This window comes from Malaya genurostris, chromosome 2 (assembly GCF_030247185.1).
Source record: "Malaya genurostris strain Urasoe2022 chromosome 2, Malgen_1.1, whole genome shotgun sequence".
In the NCBI taxonomy this organism is placed as follows: Eukaryota; Metazoa; Arthropoda; class Insecta; order Diptera; family Culicidae; genus Malaya; species Malaya genurostris.
In genome coordinates, this window is record NC_080571.1 from 15,608,469 (window position 1) to 15,626,682 (window position 18,214).

Here is an 18,214-nt window from a genome sequence, read left to right on the forward strand (position 1 = left end):
TACAAAATGGATACGCAACAAAATTCAGAAATTTTGTTCATATTGTAACTTGATGTTATTAACACATGCATGAACATTGTCATAGTTACAACGCGTGTTTTGAAGCAAATAATAATTGAACTGAAACTGGCGGTTAACCAAATTCTACGAGAGTTGCTATTCAAACGATCAATTTGATACTATATGATATTGCATCTATTTGTACTGTATATGTGAGCCTGTGGAACTCATTTATACTACCAAACCGAGAAGGCCGCTTTTAGATAAGTTTCAGAATTTAATTTTGAATCTTTTGAAGCGTTTAATTCCTGGTGGGACAACAACTTGTTCAGTCACTTATAATGACGAAGAAGTTATAACACAACTTTATACTGAATCCATTTTCGCGCCACCGTTTTGTTCGTATGGCAATGGAGATTTAAGTATGCAAACCGATCCGTTGACAAATTAAAACATTTTTAAGCTTACTATATTGAAGCTTTGGAATCATTTAAATGAGGAAAATCCATTAACAAATGATCGAGGAACAAGCGCTGAAAATTAGATCCGAATTAGATCTATTGCCGATAATACTAAATTAGCCTGATAGTTACCAGAGAACCAAAATAAAATACTCAATTCAAATAAATTTTTCAATGGAATGCAATTGAAATATTCAAATGACGTTTTCTCATAAGTTTAAGTTAAATGTTTCCGAATCGATTGATTGTTGAATTATATAAATCCATCAACAAATGACTGAGGTATGAGCGTTCAAAATTATGACAGAAAAATGTTAAGCGATTAGTTTTGCATGTTTTAATTTGACACCCAGCCTCGGGAAGCGAAGTGTAAGGCATTTTTAATGGCAAAATCGACCAAAAATTTGCTCAATACATGGGATATTTCAAAAGAATCGGTAATCACACTGATTCGGTTCTTCAATACTGGATGATATATAAGATACTCAAGCGAAAACGGTGTTGCACTGATAGCAGGAAATTTCACCAACACATAATGCAAAAGCGACAATCCAGCAAGTGAACGCATATACAATCCAGTCATCAGCTCACTGGACAAGCTACTTGTTTCATTCGCAGTCAAACATCAACTAGGCAAAGAAATATTGTGCAGCCTATATTTATAGATTTCTCTTCATACTACGCAGAACGATGCGGTGTTTTTTATGCATGACGCAAAGCCTCCTATGCCGAACAAGAAGTTGACGTCATTTTGTAAAGCAGGGATTGGTGGATGAAAACATAGGTCGATTCCAACCATTTTTTCAATAGTATGCTATTGAAATACTGAAACGACGTCGTCATACATGTTTAAGTTAAAAGTTTCCGAATCGATTGGTTGTTAAATTATAACAATCCATCAACAAATGACCGAGTTATTAACGTTCAAAATTATGACACAAAAAGGTTACGCGGCTATTTTTGAAACTTTTAATTGACACCCGGCCCCGTATAGTGAAGAGTAAGGCATTTTTAATGCCAAAATAACATCATTTTCCAAAAGAAAAAAAATATTGACCAAGACCCTATCTACAAGGCAGGCAAACTCACATGTGAGACCTTCGATAGTTACTTTGCTGGTGTTTACGCAGAATAAAAAAAAACTTCATCAATCATGCTATCAAGCGCAACAGACGCAAAAATAACTTGATAGGAAGCACCGTACGTAAGAGATCACAGCAAGCGTCAAAATTGTTAATAAAAGTGAACAGAAAGAAAACGACTGCGGCAAAGTTGACGTCATCGATAACGTGATTTGACGTTTCGTTGCATTCCACTCAGGCGTTCCAGATTCTGCTGAGTTGTTTGATTAATTGTAAATTTTAAATTTGATTTTTTTCTAAGGACATTCTGGAAATATTGCCAACTACATAATGATTTTATCGTTAATATTCGAACAAAACGGCAATACTACATTAATCTGAGCTATTATTGTAGTTAGATTTTCAAAGAATTTCTTCACATGATCATAGAATCGACTTTCATTGTCACGATATATTTGATATCAAAATTAGTAAATCTACGCACAGATAAAAACATTTTGTAAATTCACATCTTTCTTCAAGCACACATTCAGAGCACGAAATTCAATAAAAAGTTTCTTCATAGTCCTATATTATTCAATTTATTCTAGAATTGAAATTATGCATTGTTTAAAATAAGTTGTTTTAGACCACAGGCCTTACTACCTAGATTTAAAATGAATATATTTCAAGATTACTTTTCGGAGTAGCAAAAACCAAGCCACAGAAATGTTCACTACAGTTGAAATATTCCTCGAAAGCTGTTTTGATAGCGGATATTTTTGAAACATTTACAACCAACGATTTTCTACACAAAACTCCGTAAGCGTACTGTCAAACACGAAATAATTAAATTTCCACAACATTTTATCGTACGATTTGCTATTTACTAAATCTCGTTGTTGTTACCGCACTACGAATCACCGCAATAAAATGTGTTAATTTTCAAAACGAAGTCTTAGAAATACACTGCTAAACGAAATATTTTATTCAAATTTTTAGAGTCTCCGACAGGAAATAATCAGAATGTCATTTCTACGAAATTTAAAAAAAATGTACGCCGAAGAAGAAAATGTCTAAGCTAGGAAGCTGAGCAATGATTTCACAGGTAAAACTTGCTTCGAAGGATTGGAAAGTTCCACAGAAACCAAAAGAAGCTTCCACAAAGGCTTGAAAATGTTTCCCCAGAAGCTAGAAAAATCATTCATGGAAGCTTAAAGTGTTCCAGGGAAGCTACGCATAGCTTTCACTGATATTTTAAAAAAATACCCGGCACCATTCATTTACAGAAGCTTGAAAAAGTTTCTACTTCAAAGTATTTTCATAGAAAGTTACAAAGCTTTATTTAGGAAAAGTAGTTTCAACAGCTTTGAAAAATCTTCATAAACTTAGAAAAGCACTCCCAGAAGCTAGGAAAAGCTTCCCCAAATGCTGGGAAAAGCTTAACAAAAAGCAAGAAAAAGCTTCCCCAGAAGCTTGAAAAACGCTTCCCCAGAAGCTAGAAAAACGCTTCTCCAGAATCTTGAAAAAGCTTCTCCAGAAGCTTGAAAAAGCTTCTCCAGAAGCTTGATAAAGCTTCTCCAGAAGCTTGATAAAGCATCTCCAGAAGCTTGATAAAGCTTCTCCAGAAGCTTGACAATGCATCTCCAGAAGCTTGAAAAAACTTCTCCCGAAGCTTGAAAAAGCTTCTCCAGAAGCATGAAAAAGGCTTCCCCAGAAGCTTGAAAAAAGCTTCCCCAGAAGCTTGAAAAAGCTTCCCCAGAAGCTTGAAAAAGCTTCCCCAGAAGCTTGAAAAAGCTTCCCCAGAAGCTTGAAAAAGCTTCCCCAGAAGCTTGAAAAACGCTTCCCCAGAAGCTTGAAAAAGTACCCCCATTACCTTGAAAAAGCTTGCAAAAGCCTCCCAATAAGCTTGAAAAAGCTTCCCAAGAAGCTTGAAAAAGTTCCTCTGAAGCACGGAAGAGCTTCATGAGAAATTCCGAAAAGTTTCCACTTGAAAGTATTTCCGCAGAAACTTGCAAAAGCTTCTTTAAGAAAAGTAATTTCAACAGCTTTGAAAAACTTGCCTCGGAAGTTAGGAAAAACGTCTGCAAAATCTGGGAAAGTTTTCCCAGAAGCTTGCACAAGCTTCCCCAGACGATTGAAAAGCTTCCCCAGAAATTTTAAAAAACTTTCCCAGAAGCTGAAAAAGCTAGGAAAAGCTTCCCCAGAAGCTGGGAAAAGCTTATCCAGAAGCTGGGAAAAGCTTCTCCAGAAGTTGGGAAAAGCTTCCCCAGAAGCTGGGAAAAGTTTCCCCAAAAGCTAGGAAAAGCTTTCACAGATGTTTAAAATGCTTCTCCAGAAATTTCTCCAGAAGCTTGAAAAAGCTACTCAAGAAACTTGAAAAAGTACCCCCCTTAACTTGTAAAAGCTTGAAAAAGCCTCCCAAGAAGTATGAATAAGCTTCCCGAGAAACTTGAAAAAGCTTCCCCATAAGCTTGAGAAAGGCTCTCAAGAAGCTTAAAAAAGCCTCTCAAGAAGCTTGAAAAGGCTTAAAATAAAGCTTGAAAAAGTTTCCCCAGAAACTGAGTAAAATCAAAGTAAAACAAAAGCTTCATCTGAAACTGAGAAAAAGTATCACTAGAATCTAAGAAAAGGCTTTCCCAGAAGATGAGAAAAAGCTTCCTTAGAAGCTGGAAAAAGTTTCACTATAAGCTGGGAAAAGCTTCCCCAGAAGCTATATGAATTTTACCCAGATGCTTGAAAAAGCTTCCAAATCTTCTCCGAAAAAGCTTACAAAAGCTTCCTCGGAAAAGCTTAAGGGAGTTTTTCCGAAATATCTTGGGATAGATTTCTCGGAAAGGATTGCAAAAGCTTCCCCGGAGCGGCTCTCTCAGTAAAGCTTGGGAAAGCATCTTCAAAAAGGTTTGGAAATGATTCCACAGTACAAGCTTAAACAGAGACTTGGAACAGCTGCCATATAAACATGATATATATTCCAGAAGCTTCCAAAAGCTTCCTCCGAAGTATTGAGACGAAAGTTTCCAGAGAAACGATGCTTGGAAAATTTTAGAGAAAATCGCTTGGAAAAGCTTCAATATGCTAAGCCAATTTAGTCATGTCAAAACTCCAAACAGTTTCCCCAGGCAGTCGCGTGAATTAATCGAAAATTACTATAGCCAGAATCGTTCTTATCGTTGTGCAGTATTTTCAATTATCCTTGTTGTGAACAAACATTTTCGTGATGAACCAGAACCCACGGAAAACAACAATTGAGTTCAATCGCCGCAGATTGTCGCAAAGCGTTTATTTCGAGATATGGCAACTAATCAGGTTTTCTCTGCAGTCGCTTGACAAACGTGTGCCCAGGTGGCATCGCAACGGACTCCATTCGCCACGGTCACGTTAGTCACATCAATCATCCGGGAATATATTCGCCGCAGTTTTTGACGTTTTTGGCTGTATTATCAAGACAGTTCTGGTGCAGACCACCGCAATTGGCTCTTGGTCGGTTGATGGTATTTTCTCTCCTACGAACTTGAATCATTTGATCGAATCAAGTTTTTTTGGGTTGTTGATCCTATCAATTCGAAGCTGAGATACGCTTGTTTTTTACATGTCATGAAAATGACCAAAACAAGGAAGTTGCGCTAATTTTCCAAAATCTTTAAAAAAAACGGCACCTGTTAACAGAAAATTCCATATTTCTTATATGAAATATTCACAACTGAATGCTCTTCCCTAAACTGGTGAACTGTCAATCGAAATGTTCTAACTAGAATCAATTAATCGGTTTTTAATATGACCAGGATAAAATTCATGAAATTTGATAACTATGTGACAATTCACTTAATCCCAATATTCATTCAACAACAAAAAAAGAAAAACGACATAGTAGTGAAAAAATGTCGAACAACGTAAGATCTTTGACATTGTACAACAACTTTTATTTTAGTGAATAGGGCAATTATACAAGGTTGGACAAAGGAAAAAATAGTAATTCAATAGTGCTGTAATAGCGACGTAAGAATTCGTAGCAAATTCACCTATTTTCATCTTACTCTGAGAGACAATCCATCAAACAGAGACAACGGATCTCACTCTAACTAAAGGTTTTTGTATACGAGATGACTATTGGAGTCGTTACCCTACCATATTAAAACTGGTTTGCAAGTCGCGTCAAGAAGAAGTTCAAATTCTACAAACAATTCGAAATAAAAGAAACAGTGACCCGTCTGTCTGATTTATTGTCTTCGGTTCAATGCTGTCGAACGGCGTTATCGCGCTCAAGTAGCCATCTTTTCAAGCCCATGTTCGGCCCATCTCAGCAAGCATTGAAAAACAACATTCGGGAAACGTGGTCGAATGGATGTCACGAGATATGAGTCACCTAATAATTTCAAGTCACCGTCTGTTTTTTGTCATTTTTGCTATCAGCAACAGCGATTGGATTCGGATTGCTGCAATCTGCTGATCGACAAGGTTGGAATTTAATCCGACAGAGTATTTTGCGGAGTAATTGGACTTTACTCACGATTCACTTATGCTATTGTTGTGTTTAGCGCTGCACTGGTACTACTCGCGCCAATTTGATTATATTCAATGCATCCTTTTCTGTCCAGTACCCGTTGAAAACAAAAACGCTATTAGAAACACTCTCACAGTTTATGTGAATGGAATTTTTGACGTTCGGAGATCCTCTTCAATCATCAGTATACATACGATAACAGAAAGAATTGATATAAATTTTCTCTAAATTGTGAAAAAGAAAGATATTCTGTTTTCTTATACAGCTTGAAAAATTCCTAAGATTTTACATTTAACAGATGTATATAAATAGAGCGTCATATTTCACAAAAATTTATATTCAAGAACATAAAAAATTGCTTTATTCGAAAATTACATGGCTCGAAATCGATAACAACAGCGTGGCTTGAACCGGGAAACATTAGATCACAAAGCACTTCAGTTAATCTGACTGACTGAGCCACAAAAGCACATATCTGCTTGATGAATAATTTATACATATAAATCCAAACAGCGGCACTTGGTAGCCAAGTGCAAATTACATTCGGAGCCTGTAAAATTCTGTACGAATGGAATATTACGTCATTTGATAAATTAAGTAGTTATGCATTGTATCGTTTGTAAAATTATGTCACCTGTAAAATTCAAAATTTCTTTCTGTGTAACGTTGAAAGTTGCAATTGTTACCACGTTCGACTTCTATTTCTTTGAACAAAATCGCACGTCAGTACAGACTTTTGACCGTCTTTTTCCAGTTTTGGACCACTGTGCGTCGTACTCATCTGTATATTCCTCATAAAAGCGTCACAACAATCGTAAAACAAAGTATACAAAGAGCAAATTGAAAAGTCAACGATTCTACACGGAAAAGCCAGCAATCGCAAAACAACTAGAATATTAGTTGTTTTTCTGAATTTGATTGAAGAAAATTTGGTAAAACTAATCGATTGTTGTTTTAACTAAAATGTCATTTGTTATTCATAGTGCTGGCAGTTTAACATCCAGCAAAGACACGCACCATAAACGAGTAATGAAACGTTACAGTTGAGCAATGACATACACCCTACCCTAAGCGGAAAATAAAACGTTTCAATGAGGTGTCACTCGTTCAACTGAGTAATGACACAATCCCAGCGAAGTTACCTGTATGCATGAATGCAAAAAATGTCTCAGTTGTTTTAACCAATTATTCAGTTATTTGAACTTAAGACACCTTTGGCAATAAACATTTTTTTCTGCTAGTCAGTTCGGGAGCAGCTAATCGCTCACTTCTTGAACAACGAAATTTTGCCTAAGTATCGGCATATAGTTTTATCACTAAATTCACAGATGATATACGAATGCAACAAAAGATTAAAATTCCCAAGAAGGAATTCACCAGCAAAATGTTCATTGAGTAATTTTTTCTCCATTTGCAGAATGGCTCGCTGGAATAGCTTTTTGATTCTGTTTTCAATGGTGTTGCTGATAAGCCTAATACTACAGATGCATTTTCAAGAAAATACAAATACTATCGCTCTACTTTAGTAGTAATTTTTAAGCGTAACGCGTTTTTAATTACATTGACAAGAACTGTCCGAAAATACATTACTCGCAGATGAAATTAAAACATTTATACTGTAGGAATATCTATTCAGTATATGGAAAACTCATATATTCCTTTGCATACCTTCACTTACATGAACGGCCACTACTTAACTGACATAAATGACGTTCATTTGCCATTGACAATTTTCAATATGAAACGTTTCTGGTGAAATGAAGAGGATTTTCGTTCTGCGTTTGCTGTCTTCGTTCTGTGCCAAGTAACAGCAATTTCGATTGCCTGAATGGTTATGACAAAATCAACAGATATGTTAGTTAAATCAATAACATTTTAGTTGAAACAACCAGGGCGTGAAACAACAATTGCCATATTGTAATTTTGTGATCTGCTGGTTCTCCGTGTAAGTTTATTATTACCTTTGTTTATCTGCGCTTGCAATGATTGGAATCGTATGCAAAGACATCGTGTTATTAAGATATTCAGCTCTCACATTTTACGAACAAATGTTGACATACTTTTTTTTGAGAATACCGTCCTTAGGGACTATACCGTGTCACAGCAAGAAGTGTAACGGCTAATGTCTATTTTTTGTTTGAAGTTCATATTTTCAGAGCTACATATTTCATGATTTAAATAATTTTACTCATAATATCATTAATAATAGGTATGATCTCATGAAAAGACATCGGCACTGGATTTTTATCCGTATCATTTTTTCGGCACTGGATTTTTATCCGTGTGATTTCGTTCTAAACTGACAAGATCTGTCGTATGGTAAACTCAGATACAACAAGCACAGTTACGCCGCAATTCTTTGAATTTAGTATCTGAATTTCTTGAGAACGGTTGTTTCTAGAAGAAAGGTCTCTAATTATTTAGAGGCTTTGCTACTATTTGAGTACCGGTTTGTGATAAGGTCACATAACTATTTGTTAGCCTTTACATTGCAATATTCAACTTCAGTTAACAGTTCAACATCAGCTATTAGTAATAGATGAAAGTGGAATATTTCACTGTGAATCGATGCATGAACCAAGGAGATAAAAATAGGTAAGGCAAAACTAAGCACCTCAGTGTTCGTGAAATGAATTCAGCTTTCGCGAACCAAGTAGAATAAGAAACACGTGTTAGATTTCGTTATACCACACAATCCATTTTCCATTGGACTATTGCATGTCTTTTTACATGTATGACGTCATACGTTTGAAATAATTATAATGTATTGTTTAGTATCACCAGAATCACCACATATTTAAACCTCATTTCATTCGGAAACAGACTTAGAACTGATATGATGATGTAGGTTGCAAATAGCACACCGGAAAACTAGTATCTGTGTCTGTTGCTATTTCGTGGCATTAGTGGCGAAATTGTAAAGATATTTCTATGCATAGTGGAATTAAATGAAATTTATTTTCATAAAAAGCGATGAAAAAGTTATCGCTTTCTCATAACTTATTAATTGCACCGTTTCATTAGTATGTTTTCAGGTTCGAAAAAAAAGCTTGCTGAAAAAAAACGGATGGGTAATGTCAGAGACATAACCGAATGACGAGAATACGAATAAAATAGGTGGTTAAACTTCTGTGATGTAAAAGAATCTGCATTCTGGATCTGAAATTCTGAACCGAATTTTGGTGCAGAATGCTAGAACCGAATTCTGGAAATGTATTCTGAAACTCAAACTCAAACTTGATGCTAGATTCTGGAACTGAACTCTGAGCTTGAGTTCTGAATGCTGGATCAGGATTGTTCTATGACTATGTTTTGGAACTGAATTCAAGACCAAGTTTCTGGTTTGGAACTGGATTCTAAATTTTAGTTGCAAAATTTCCAGTTTCCAAATTCAGATCTATAATTGAGCTCCGAAACTCAATTCTAGAATCCAGAGCCGGAATTCACTTTATAAATCTTAAGAATCTAGTTCCTTTACAATTTTAGAACTGTCTTCTGGAAATTCAACTGGGTTTTGGATCTGTACTCTGGTCCTGGATATCGGTCCACAGCTGCAGAACTTCAGGCTCGAGGCTCAGTTTCAGAAATCTGAGCTAGAATTCTGACAATGAATTCTAAGTCTGAATTCCGTGCAGGAATTTTAGAACTGAATTCTGGTCTGAACTATAATTTCAGTTTTAAAATTCTGTTTCAAAATTGCGTATCGAAGTCCAGAACTCAGGTCCAGGTCAAGTTCTGACTTCCGGTTCCAGAGTTAGAGGGTAATATGTGAAAATTAAGTATAAAATGTCCACTCAATTTTTTCGGAAATAACTAAACCGATTTTCACAACCTAAGATTCAAACGAAAGGTCTTGAAATCATTTTAAATTTTCCAGAAAATTTAATCCGGATTCAACTTCAGACTTCGGAACTAGAATGCGATAAGCTGAAATGTTCAATTTAATGAGTATTTTTCAACAAACGATGGCTGATAAATTCTTCTAGTTTGCAAAACTTTTCAATTTGTTTTTCAATGTCTTGTTCTGTAAGCACCGAAGGTAGTGAAGAAAACTCCAAAATTAGAACTCACTTCGATTTCTCAGCGGAAAATTTCGCACCATTCGAACAACATTTTGAAGTTTTTTCGTGGAAAAATATTGAGAAATAAGTCGGTGAAGAGGTACTTTTGAGGACGCTTCTTAAAAATCATGATTTGCGGTGTCCACTGTATCTCAGCGCAGACTAATCAGAAGTGAACAAATGAACGCAGCATAGTTAGAGTAGAAGTTTTTCTAGACCCCAACGTTTCTGTTTTATTTTATTTTTTTTTTTATTTTTTTAATTTCAAAGCGAAAACTACGATTTTTCACGAAAAAATCCGCCATTTTATAGCTGTTCAACCTCCCCAAAGTAACAAACAACAAAAAGGAAAACGTTGGGGTCTAGTTTTTTTATGTAGAAAGTGTGTGCAAAATTTGAAAAAAAATGGTGCAGTAGTTTTTGAATGAACTGCAAACCTTTCTTTTCTCAGAATGACCAAATCGATTTTCACAAACTTATAGATTCAAGGGAAATGTCTGAATCCCTGGATTCGTTGCGGGTGATACTTTCAGTTTCCAAGCTATAGGATGTTTTGATTCGTGGATTTTGCTAGATTCAATGCCCTTCTTTTATTCTGTTGCACATTTTACCCTTGGATTTGCCTGCTTAAAGAAATTTCTGAACTGTTATCTCCGCCTAATCTCCACCTTGAACTGCTAAGCGGAAATGGGAGTTGAATATGTGCCTCTCGCACAAACCAAATTCTCATAAATGTTAACAATATAGTATGATTTGTGTTATAATTTCCATATTTTACTCCGAAACCAGAAGTTGATTTCAGATAAAATTCAATAGCATGCTAGTGCGAGAAATTATTCATCACATTTAAACACAGACATTTTATGATCTCGACAAAATTCAATTCAAAAGTCAATTTTCAAAGTTATTACATAGAATTTCTGTACGAGAAAGACAAAAAGGAATAAGAATAATATTCAAACGGCAAATCACCGAATCCCAATCTAGTAGCCAGGAAACAGGGCCCACCACTTTGTTGACTCACCTTCTGCCAAGCGACGGCGATCGAGGCGCATAGACAAGCGGAGAAGTAGGCGTCACTGGACTACTTTTCTGCCGATGCAACTGCTGATAGCCTCCGTTTTGGCCCCCGATCAGTATCGGTGGGAACTTATCGAACAGCAGCTTCTGGTTATCCTGGCCATCTGGCGCTTCAATGTCCCCCATCGGAACGGCTAGATCTTTCTTTTGCTCGCGGCTCATTCCAGTCACGGACGGACACTGTTCAAACTGTTTGGCTCACGTTTTAAGCTTCGGTATTTTTTTTTCTTTGCTATCTCGATAACTGCACTACGGCACTTGGACTTTCCCTGCCGCCATAAAACAAAATTAAACTCTAATCACCGGATTAGTAACATTTTGCGAATCGTCAATCGACGCTTTCAAACAAACAAAAAAAATGGCAAATCCAACCGAAACAACAATCGTCGCAAAGTCAGAAGAAAAAAAAAACACAAATTACTGATAATTTTCAGTCAACCGATTCCGACGACGAAGCGAATCCTCAATTCCGTTCGGTCGTGTCTACCGTGCGTGCAAGACTAATCCGAAATCGGCAGTTATCAGCAATACAGTTCGGTCGCGGCAAGGCAAGGCAAGGCCTGGGCCCTGTTCACCACCTATCATCGATACTTCCCAACTTCAACACCCGGCTCGACTCAGTCCGGCCCAGCCTCTCCCTGTCCAAGCACCAAACAGCACAGAATACACAGACACAGGCACAGATATACAAAACCGAACCGGAGACTTCGTTATCAAGTCAAATAATTTTCCGCCACTTCACCCTCTCCGGATCGACATGTTGCCTGTTGCAAAACAACCATCATTCAAATCATTTTTCACTGTGTGAGATATTGAAATATTTACAAGCGATTGTTGGACTGGAAAAAGCAAAGCCTACGGTTGTCATTATCATTTCCCGTAGTACGTCATCGGTTACATCAACCGGTTGGGGTTTAGGGGTTGCATCAGCAGGAGAGCTAGACTCGAGAGTATTGACACGAAGTTGATGTTTCGCTACAAGCTAGGGCCAATCGAGTAGCCAGAAAAATGAGTTTGTCTTTTTTTAAGATGCCGGTGGCTTAGTATTACCCGATACGGTATTCAACTCTCTGTTTAAGTCAACTTTGCATTCTCATGTCATTTCGGTTTGAAGTCACAGCTAAATTACCCTGAGAAGAGTTATCATGCTCTGATTGTGATAGAAAATCTTAAATTCAATTGACAATGTCAATTCATCAAATTCATTATCAAATAATTCATCATTTTCATCTTAGAATGAAAATTTCACTCAGGAGTGCAGGGCAAAAATCTAGTACGTTGTTCAATATGGCGGGGGATAAACCATGTCAAATGCCAAGAGCGTCGAGTCCAATCAATAATCTACGACTTTTGTAGCTAGGCATGAGTGAGCAATATAGAGACCAAAGCAGCAGTTGTATCTTTTATGCACTTTTGCCATTAAAAATGTCATGAATTTGAACGTTAATAACTCAGTGTTCTGTGGATGGGTTTCAATCGATAGGTAAACGTTTAACTTAGACAACGTATGGCAACGTCGTTTCAGTATTTCAATAGCTTACTATTGAAAAATTGGTTGGAATCGACCTATGTTTTCACTAACCATTAACAGAAGGACAAATGATGCCATCCTATTGATTTTTCGTACACGGCCGACGGTTTCGATCGTTGGTCTGCACATAGAATTTCATATAGTAGCAGATCTGCTTCATTCGGTATAGGGATTATTTACGTCACGCAAGAAAATGTATCGCTCCCTTCTGCATCGCATGAACGTTCTCACAGAAGGGAACCTATAAATATATGCCATCTTACAAGTTTAACTTTAATCGGCAGCCAGCCGCAATTGAAGCAGGTAGCTTGTCACTCGCTGAGTGCTTCTTTTTGTGGTATGTAGATGTCATCTTATTCCATCTGCGGCACACCGTGTTCGCTTGAGTATATTGAATCTGTTGATTCTACGGGAACAAGCAGGCCAATTCAGAACATTCGGCGATAGATTTTATGAACCTAATTTGAAACACTTGTATCTCGGTAATTTGTAGATGGATTTGCCACATTTAACATGTGTGCAGTGCGGCGCTAAATGCCAAACATGTGTTCGAAAAAGAACAAAGAATACAATTACTTCTTGAACGCAGCTGACGATCATATATATTAGTAACGTTAGTGTTTCGCAATTATTTGCCTATTTTTCAAATTTGAATCTCACTCAATCAAGAAATCCTTCCACAATTTTTTATTGTTTCGATTATAGAGGCTTTAACCTTATCAGGAATCAGAACCACTTGAGCCAATTAGTTCTCAATAGTGTCACTATTTATGTACCATTTAATTCCACTATTTCACTGTCACGTTATTATACTTTCACAAAGTCACTATACTTCAATTAAGCATAACAAACGTTATAATACAGATACGCGTATATCGGAATGTTATTTACATCCTTCTTCAGTGCATCGGTTTTATAAGTTTGTTTGAAAGAATGCTGTAATGCTGCTCCTTTTATACGAAATGTCTTATTGTCAACGGGTAAAAACGGAAAGAAACAGGAAGTAACAAACGGGTAGGACAGTAGATTGATTGTCAGCGGAGGGTAACAAACTGAAGAAGTGGGAGATTAAAAGATTAAGTATTTCCTAAATCTATTTTTATCTTATGTGTCGGTAATAACTTGAATAGCCAGGAGGGCTTATTTCCTTGGTCACGATTCAATAAAGAAATGGAGTTATTTTTGAAGATTTCTAAACTTTCGGCTGTGTCTAATTTCCATGGGTTGGAAATTCGTCTTATGATTTTTATGTCGTTGGTAGTGAATTCATGATCTTCAGAAAAGGCATGTTCAGCTACTTTTGACTTGAAATGATGTGGTAGTCCTTTCTCTAATTCTTTAGATGCTTTCGCTATTTCAGCGACGTGCTCTTTGAAACGGATGTCTAGAGTTCTCTTTGTTTGTCCAAAATATGTTTTATTACAATGAGAACACGAGATTTTGTATACCCCAGATTTTTTCAAATTATTCGTAGGATCTTTTGTAGAACCTAATAAATTTTTCAAATGACAGTTCAATGCTGCAATAAAAGAGAAAAACTTTATTTTCGAAATTGGAAAGCTCAATGGATATCCGGAGCGTTCAATCCAAACAATCCTCGACAAAAAATTAAGATTGTTGAAAAAACAATCACTTACAACTCTGCCTCCCCCATCGGAAAATTTAAAAAGAATATCGGTGGACTTCAATCCAAACATTGCACATCCTTTGAAATCAAAACTAAATAAAATTGGTTTAGATTTAATATTCAGTAACAGTAAAGGCCAGTCATTAGTATAGTTAAAAAGACTCTAATGACTTCTGATTGATTTAAAACTGCTTTTATACTCTTAAAAAACCGTTGGACGTTGTACGAGGATCCAATGAATTGTTCAGCGTTGAACCTGTATGGGACAAATAGTTGTTTTAACATTTTTGCTGAGCTTCTCGCAAAAACGAAAAAATGGGCTTAGCCTCCAACTTTTCACTTGTTGAATTAAAATAAATTATAAATGCTGAAATTTTTTACTTATATTCGAGCTACTAATATTTTTCCTGGTTTTGCACTAAAACACCCGGCTTTTCCCGTTTTTCCGGTAAAATCAAATTCCAGGCTTTTTCCCAATTTTCACTTACCACCCTGATTTTTACACATCATTCGATTGCTAGTGATTCCAGTTACAACTTTTGCCCAACTAACATTTTGGCATTATCAAAAGAAATCTTGAAAAATAGGTGAATATATAAATACTCATAATTTTTTTTTTCTCATGTGTGTAGATAAATCAGAAATGGAAACGATGAAATTCAAAATATTTCAGGAAATTTGGTGCAAATATACAGAAAAAATATGGTATTTACGCGACATGTAAATCAATAGTTCTATGAAATAGACATCAGTTGAATTTAAAATCTGATTCTAAACCATTACCGATTTGAAAATAAAATTGGAATGAATTTAATTTTCAATGATTGTACATTTAAAAAAATACTTAGTTTTGCTTTAAAATTACATTCAAAAATGGAGAAAACTACTTAGTTTTGCATTAAAATTACATTGAAAAATTGAAAAAATACTTAGTTTTGCTTTAAAACTATATTGAAAAATGAAAAGCAGTAAAGTAACTTTCCACTGAATTGTCTCCTCCAAATATGTGCGTGAAAATTGATGTAAATTCACAAAATATTTTTATCTGTGTTGAAACAATTTCTATTATTGGAAACAATTTGCCTAACCAAATCAAGTCAAAACTTTTAAAATCGAGATCAGTGAAGATTTAAATTCTAAAAAAAACACTACTGATTCGATCGGAAATAATTGATGTAGAAAAACGTTTTTAATCATCAAAAGTGCATGGAGGGGCGAGTAAATTTGCGAAAATAATAAATTTGCCTAACATGAGTATTGAAAGAAGATGCCCTCAAACAGTTGAAGCCGGTTCGGACAGTAAATGGCAAACGACCTTTGCTTTTACTTTCTGACATATCAGAGACTCGGTTGACTCGTATCGCTAAGATGCCTAAGTTCGACTCCTCTGGTAGAAGGTAAAAGTTTAGATACGAGAAGCCTTCTGCTTACTTAAATGACCCTTGTCACGTCTTACTTTTCCGCACTTTATTCTTCACATCCTTGCTCTTCCTTGAGTACTATGGCTCTATGATTTCATATTCTTTCTCCTCTTATAATCTCTAGTTAGTTTGATATCGTTGAAAAACCGAAAAAAAGTTGAACTAAAATTATGCACTGATAATTTTAGTCAATTTATATAAGGTTGGGTGCATCAACTGCTGGGAATTGGAATTTTCTAATTTTTGGGAATCTAATTATATGTTCACAATTCACAGCGGTATGTACATGTGTTGATAAAGTTAAGGATTTCGTACACGCGGGAATGAAAACGATAACCGATACCGAAGCTTGGTTTTGAAAACACGAGTTTTCAACCGTATTGAAAAACAAATCGCAGTGCCGGTACGATTGAGAAAAATCATAGCCTCTTTACTAGAAGGATGGCTGAAAAAATGCAATACAGCGAATAACACATATGCTGCGATTAATAATAATTAATACTAACAATCATAATGTTGTGTTATGCAACTGAATAATTCAATTTATTATTTGAATATCATACACATAAGTAACAGGAGTGCAGGTTTTGCTACGGCAATTCAAACGCGCCATTCAAACGTGTAAGATTCTATCCTCGGCCATCGGTATTGTGAGCTTATCAAACAACCTAATAGTAGCTATCACACGAGTCAAAGTCTCTCGAAATTGATTCTTTTATCTCCGAGAAATTTTAGTGAAATAAAATATACTAGGATTCGATGGTTACGTCACATATAATATCGAAACCGGAATTGCTCGCCATAATCCTTCCAAATTTGATTGGCATTGTTAGCTTTAAAAAAAGTTTACCGAAATTCATTGAGCCATCTTCGAGAAAGCTCAGCCGATGACAAATGTGCGGTTAGTCGGTTACGTCACTTTTACTATTGTATCTTCAGAACCGACAGTGACCATTTGATATTCGAACTTCATGAAAAAAAAATTGAATAGGAGCCTAGGTTTGCTGAAATCGGTTGAGTTATCTCTAACAAAGTTGAGCGGTAATATAGAAAAATCCATCCGATGATGGTTCTGGAATTTAGTTAAGTATATTCTGCACAATTTTCAGAATGATTCATTTAGTTTACCGCTCGAGTTGTACTTTGTTTCTGACTGAAGAGCTGCTGAAAACTGCAACGCTAGGAATGGCATACCTGGCTTATACGATAAATCTACCGTGATGAAGTCTAGATCATTTAGTTTAGATACGATTAGTACATAAAAAACATTTATGTTGTCGTTTCAATGCATGTGCCATTTTATCACACTTTATTATCCTGGTAGCGTTCGAAAAAAAAAGAAAATCGACTCAACAAGATTGTTAAACACACAGACGAAAAGGGAATTGATGGAGTCACGTGGTCGATTCAAAATCTATATGTGACTCACTGTCCTCAGGCTTTAAATAGGAATAAAGAGTACATATCAAAATACAGCACACAGTATTTGGATCGAAAATACAATACTGTAGAACACAGTACGGTAAAAAGCATTAGCCATAGTTCGAATTTAACGTCAATTAGCATACAATGTTAAGTACACACTGATAACAACGTGATCGATGATGATGACGGTATAGTTTCGAGAAAATGCTCTGCCATCCGAAACCAGCTCTGTTTTCATAATTTGGGCAAAATTGCTATTGTCGAGCACTTTGCAGTATTTAACAAACAAGCTCACAGAAAAATATTTGAGTACGTCAAACAGGACAGCACAAAGAGGTGCAAACTGGACGACCTGATTCGCTGTAAACACGATGGTTTTTCGAAAGGAACCTCGTGACGTGACAGACTCTCGTTGTTGTTACCAACGCCTACTTCGATTCAAATCGTACCATCGATTGGTAAGGCAAGTAGTGCAGTGTCGACAAATGGATTTCTTATTTATTTGCTCGGGCAATTTGCGAGAATCTATTTCAGCGAACAAACAAATTTCCGAGAACAGGACCAAGGGTGATCACTTGATGGGTAATAGAAATTTCACACGGGAAAATCCGGTTACATGAAAACTAGAAATTATACTGAGTTAGGAAAAACTTGTTCACTGAGAACTGAAAGGAAATCGAAAACTTTATTTCTTTTATTGATGCAATTATGTGATGTCCTGATACGATTTGAAGAACGCCTGACAATCTGTCAAGTTAGCGATTCGGTTTTAATACAGTGCAAATAGCAATACGTTGCCGAACATTTTTGTCATAATGACCAACCCAGCTCCCAGATTGGGGAGTGATTTTTTGCATGCTAAACATCTTATCAGCAAATCGCGTGGAACACCAAATGAAATAGCAAATTTTTCGCTAAGCATGTGAAACCTAGAAAAACTGTGAACGACATAGCATCAGTCGACAAATTGCCAAATCTATGTTTTTAGGACTGTATGTATAGTGGTCAAAACAAAGACGTGACGTGTTTATTATCGCTATGAT

At 36.1% G+C, this 18,214-nt stretch overlaps 1 protein-coding gene across 3 annotated transcripts in view; it reads right to left on the reverse strand.

Annotated features, from left to right (window-relative positions):
- LOC131433163 (G protein-activated inward rectifier potassium channel 3-like) overlaps positions 1-18,214 on the reverse strand; it is a 42,284-nt gene that overhangs the window by 9,687 nt on the left and 14,383 nt on the right. For 2 of the 3 annotated variants that reach the window (XR_009230032.1, XM_058600017.1), the window contains exon 1: positions 11,112-11,667. The exons of the other annotated variant lie outside the window; for it this stretch is intronic. Coding sequence is in view for 1 of the 2 variants with exons in the window: in XM_058600017.1 (XP_058456000.1) it covers positions 11,112-11,329 (218 nt within the window). In the remaining variant the exon portion in view is untranslated. Of the gene's footprint in view, positions 1-11,111; positions 11,668-18,214 lie in introns of those variants that run through there. 3 annotated transcript variants of the gene reach the window in all.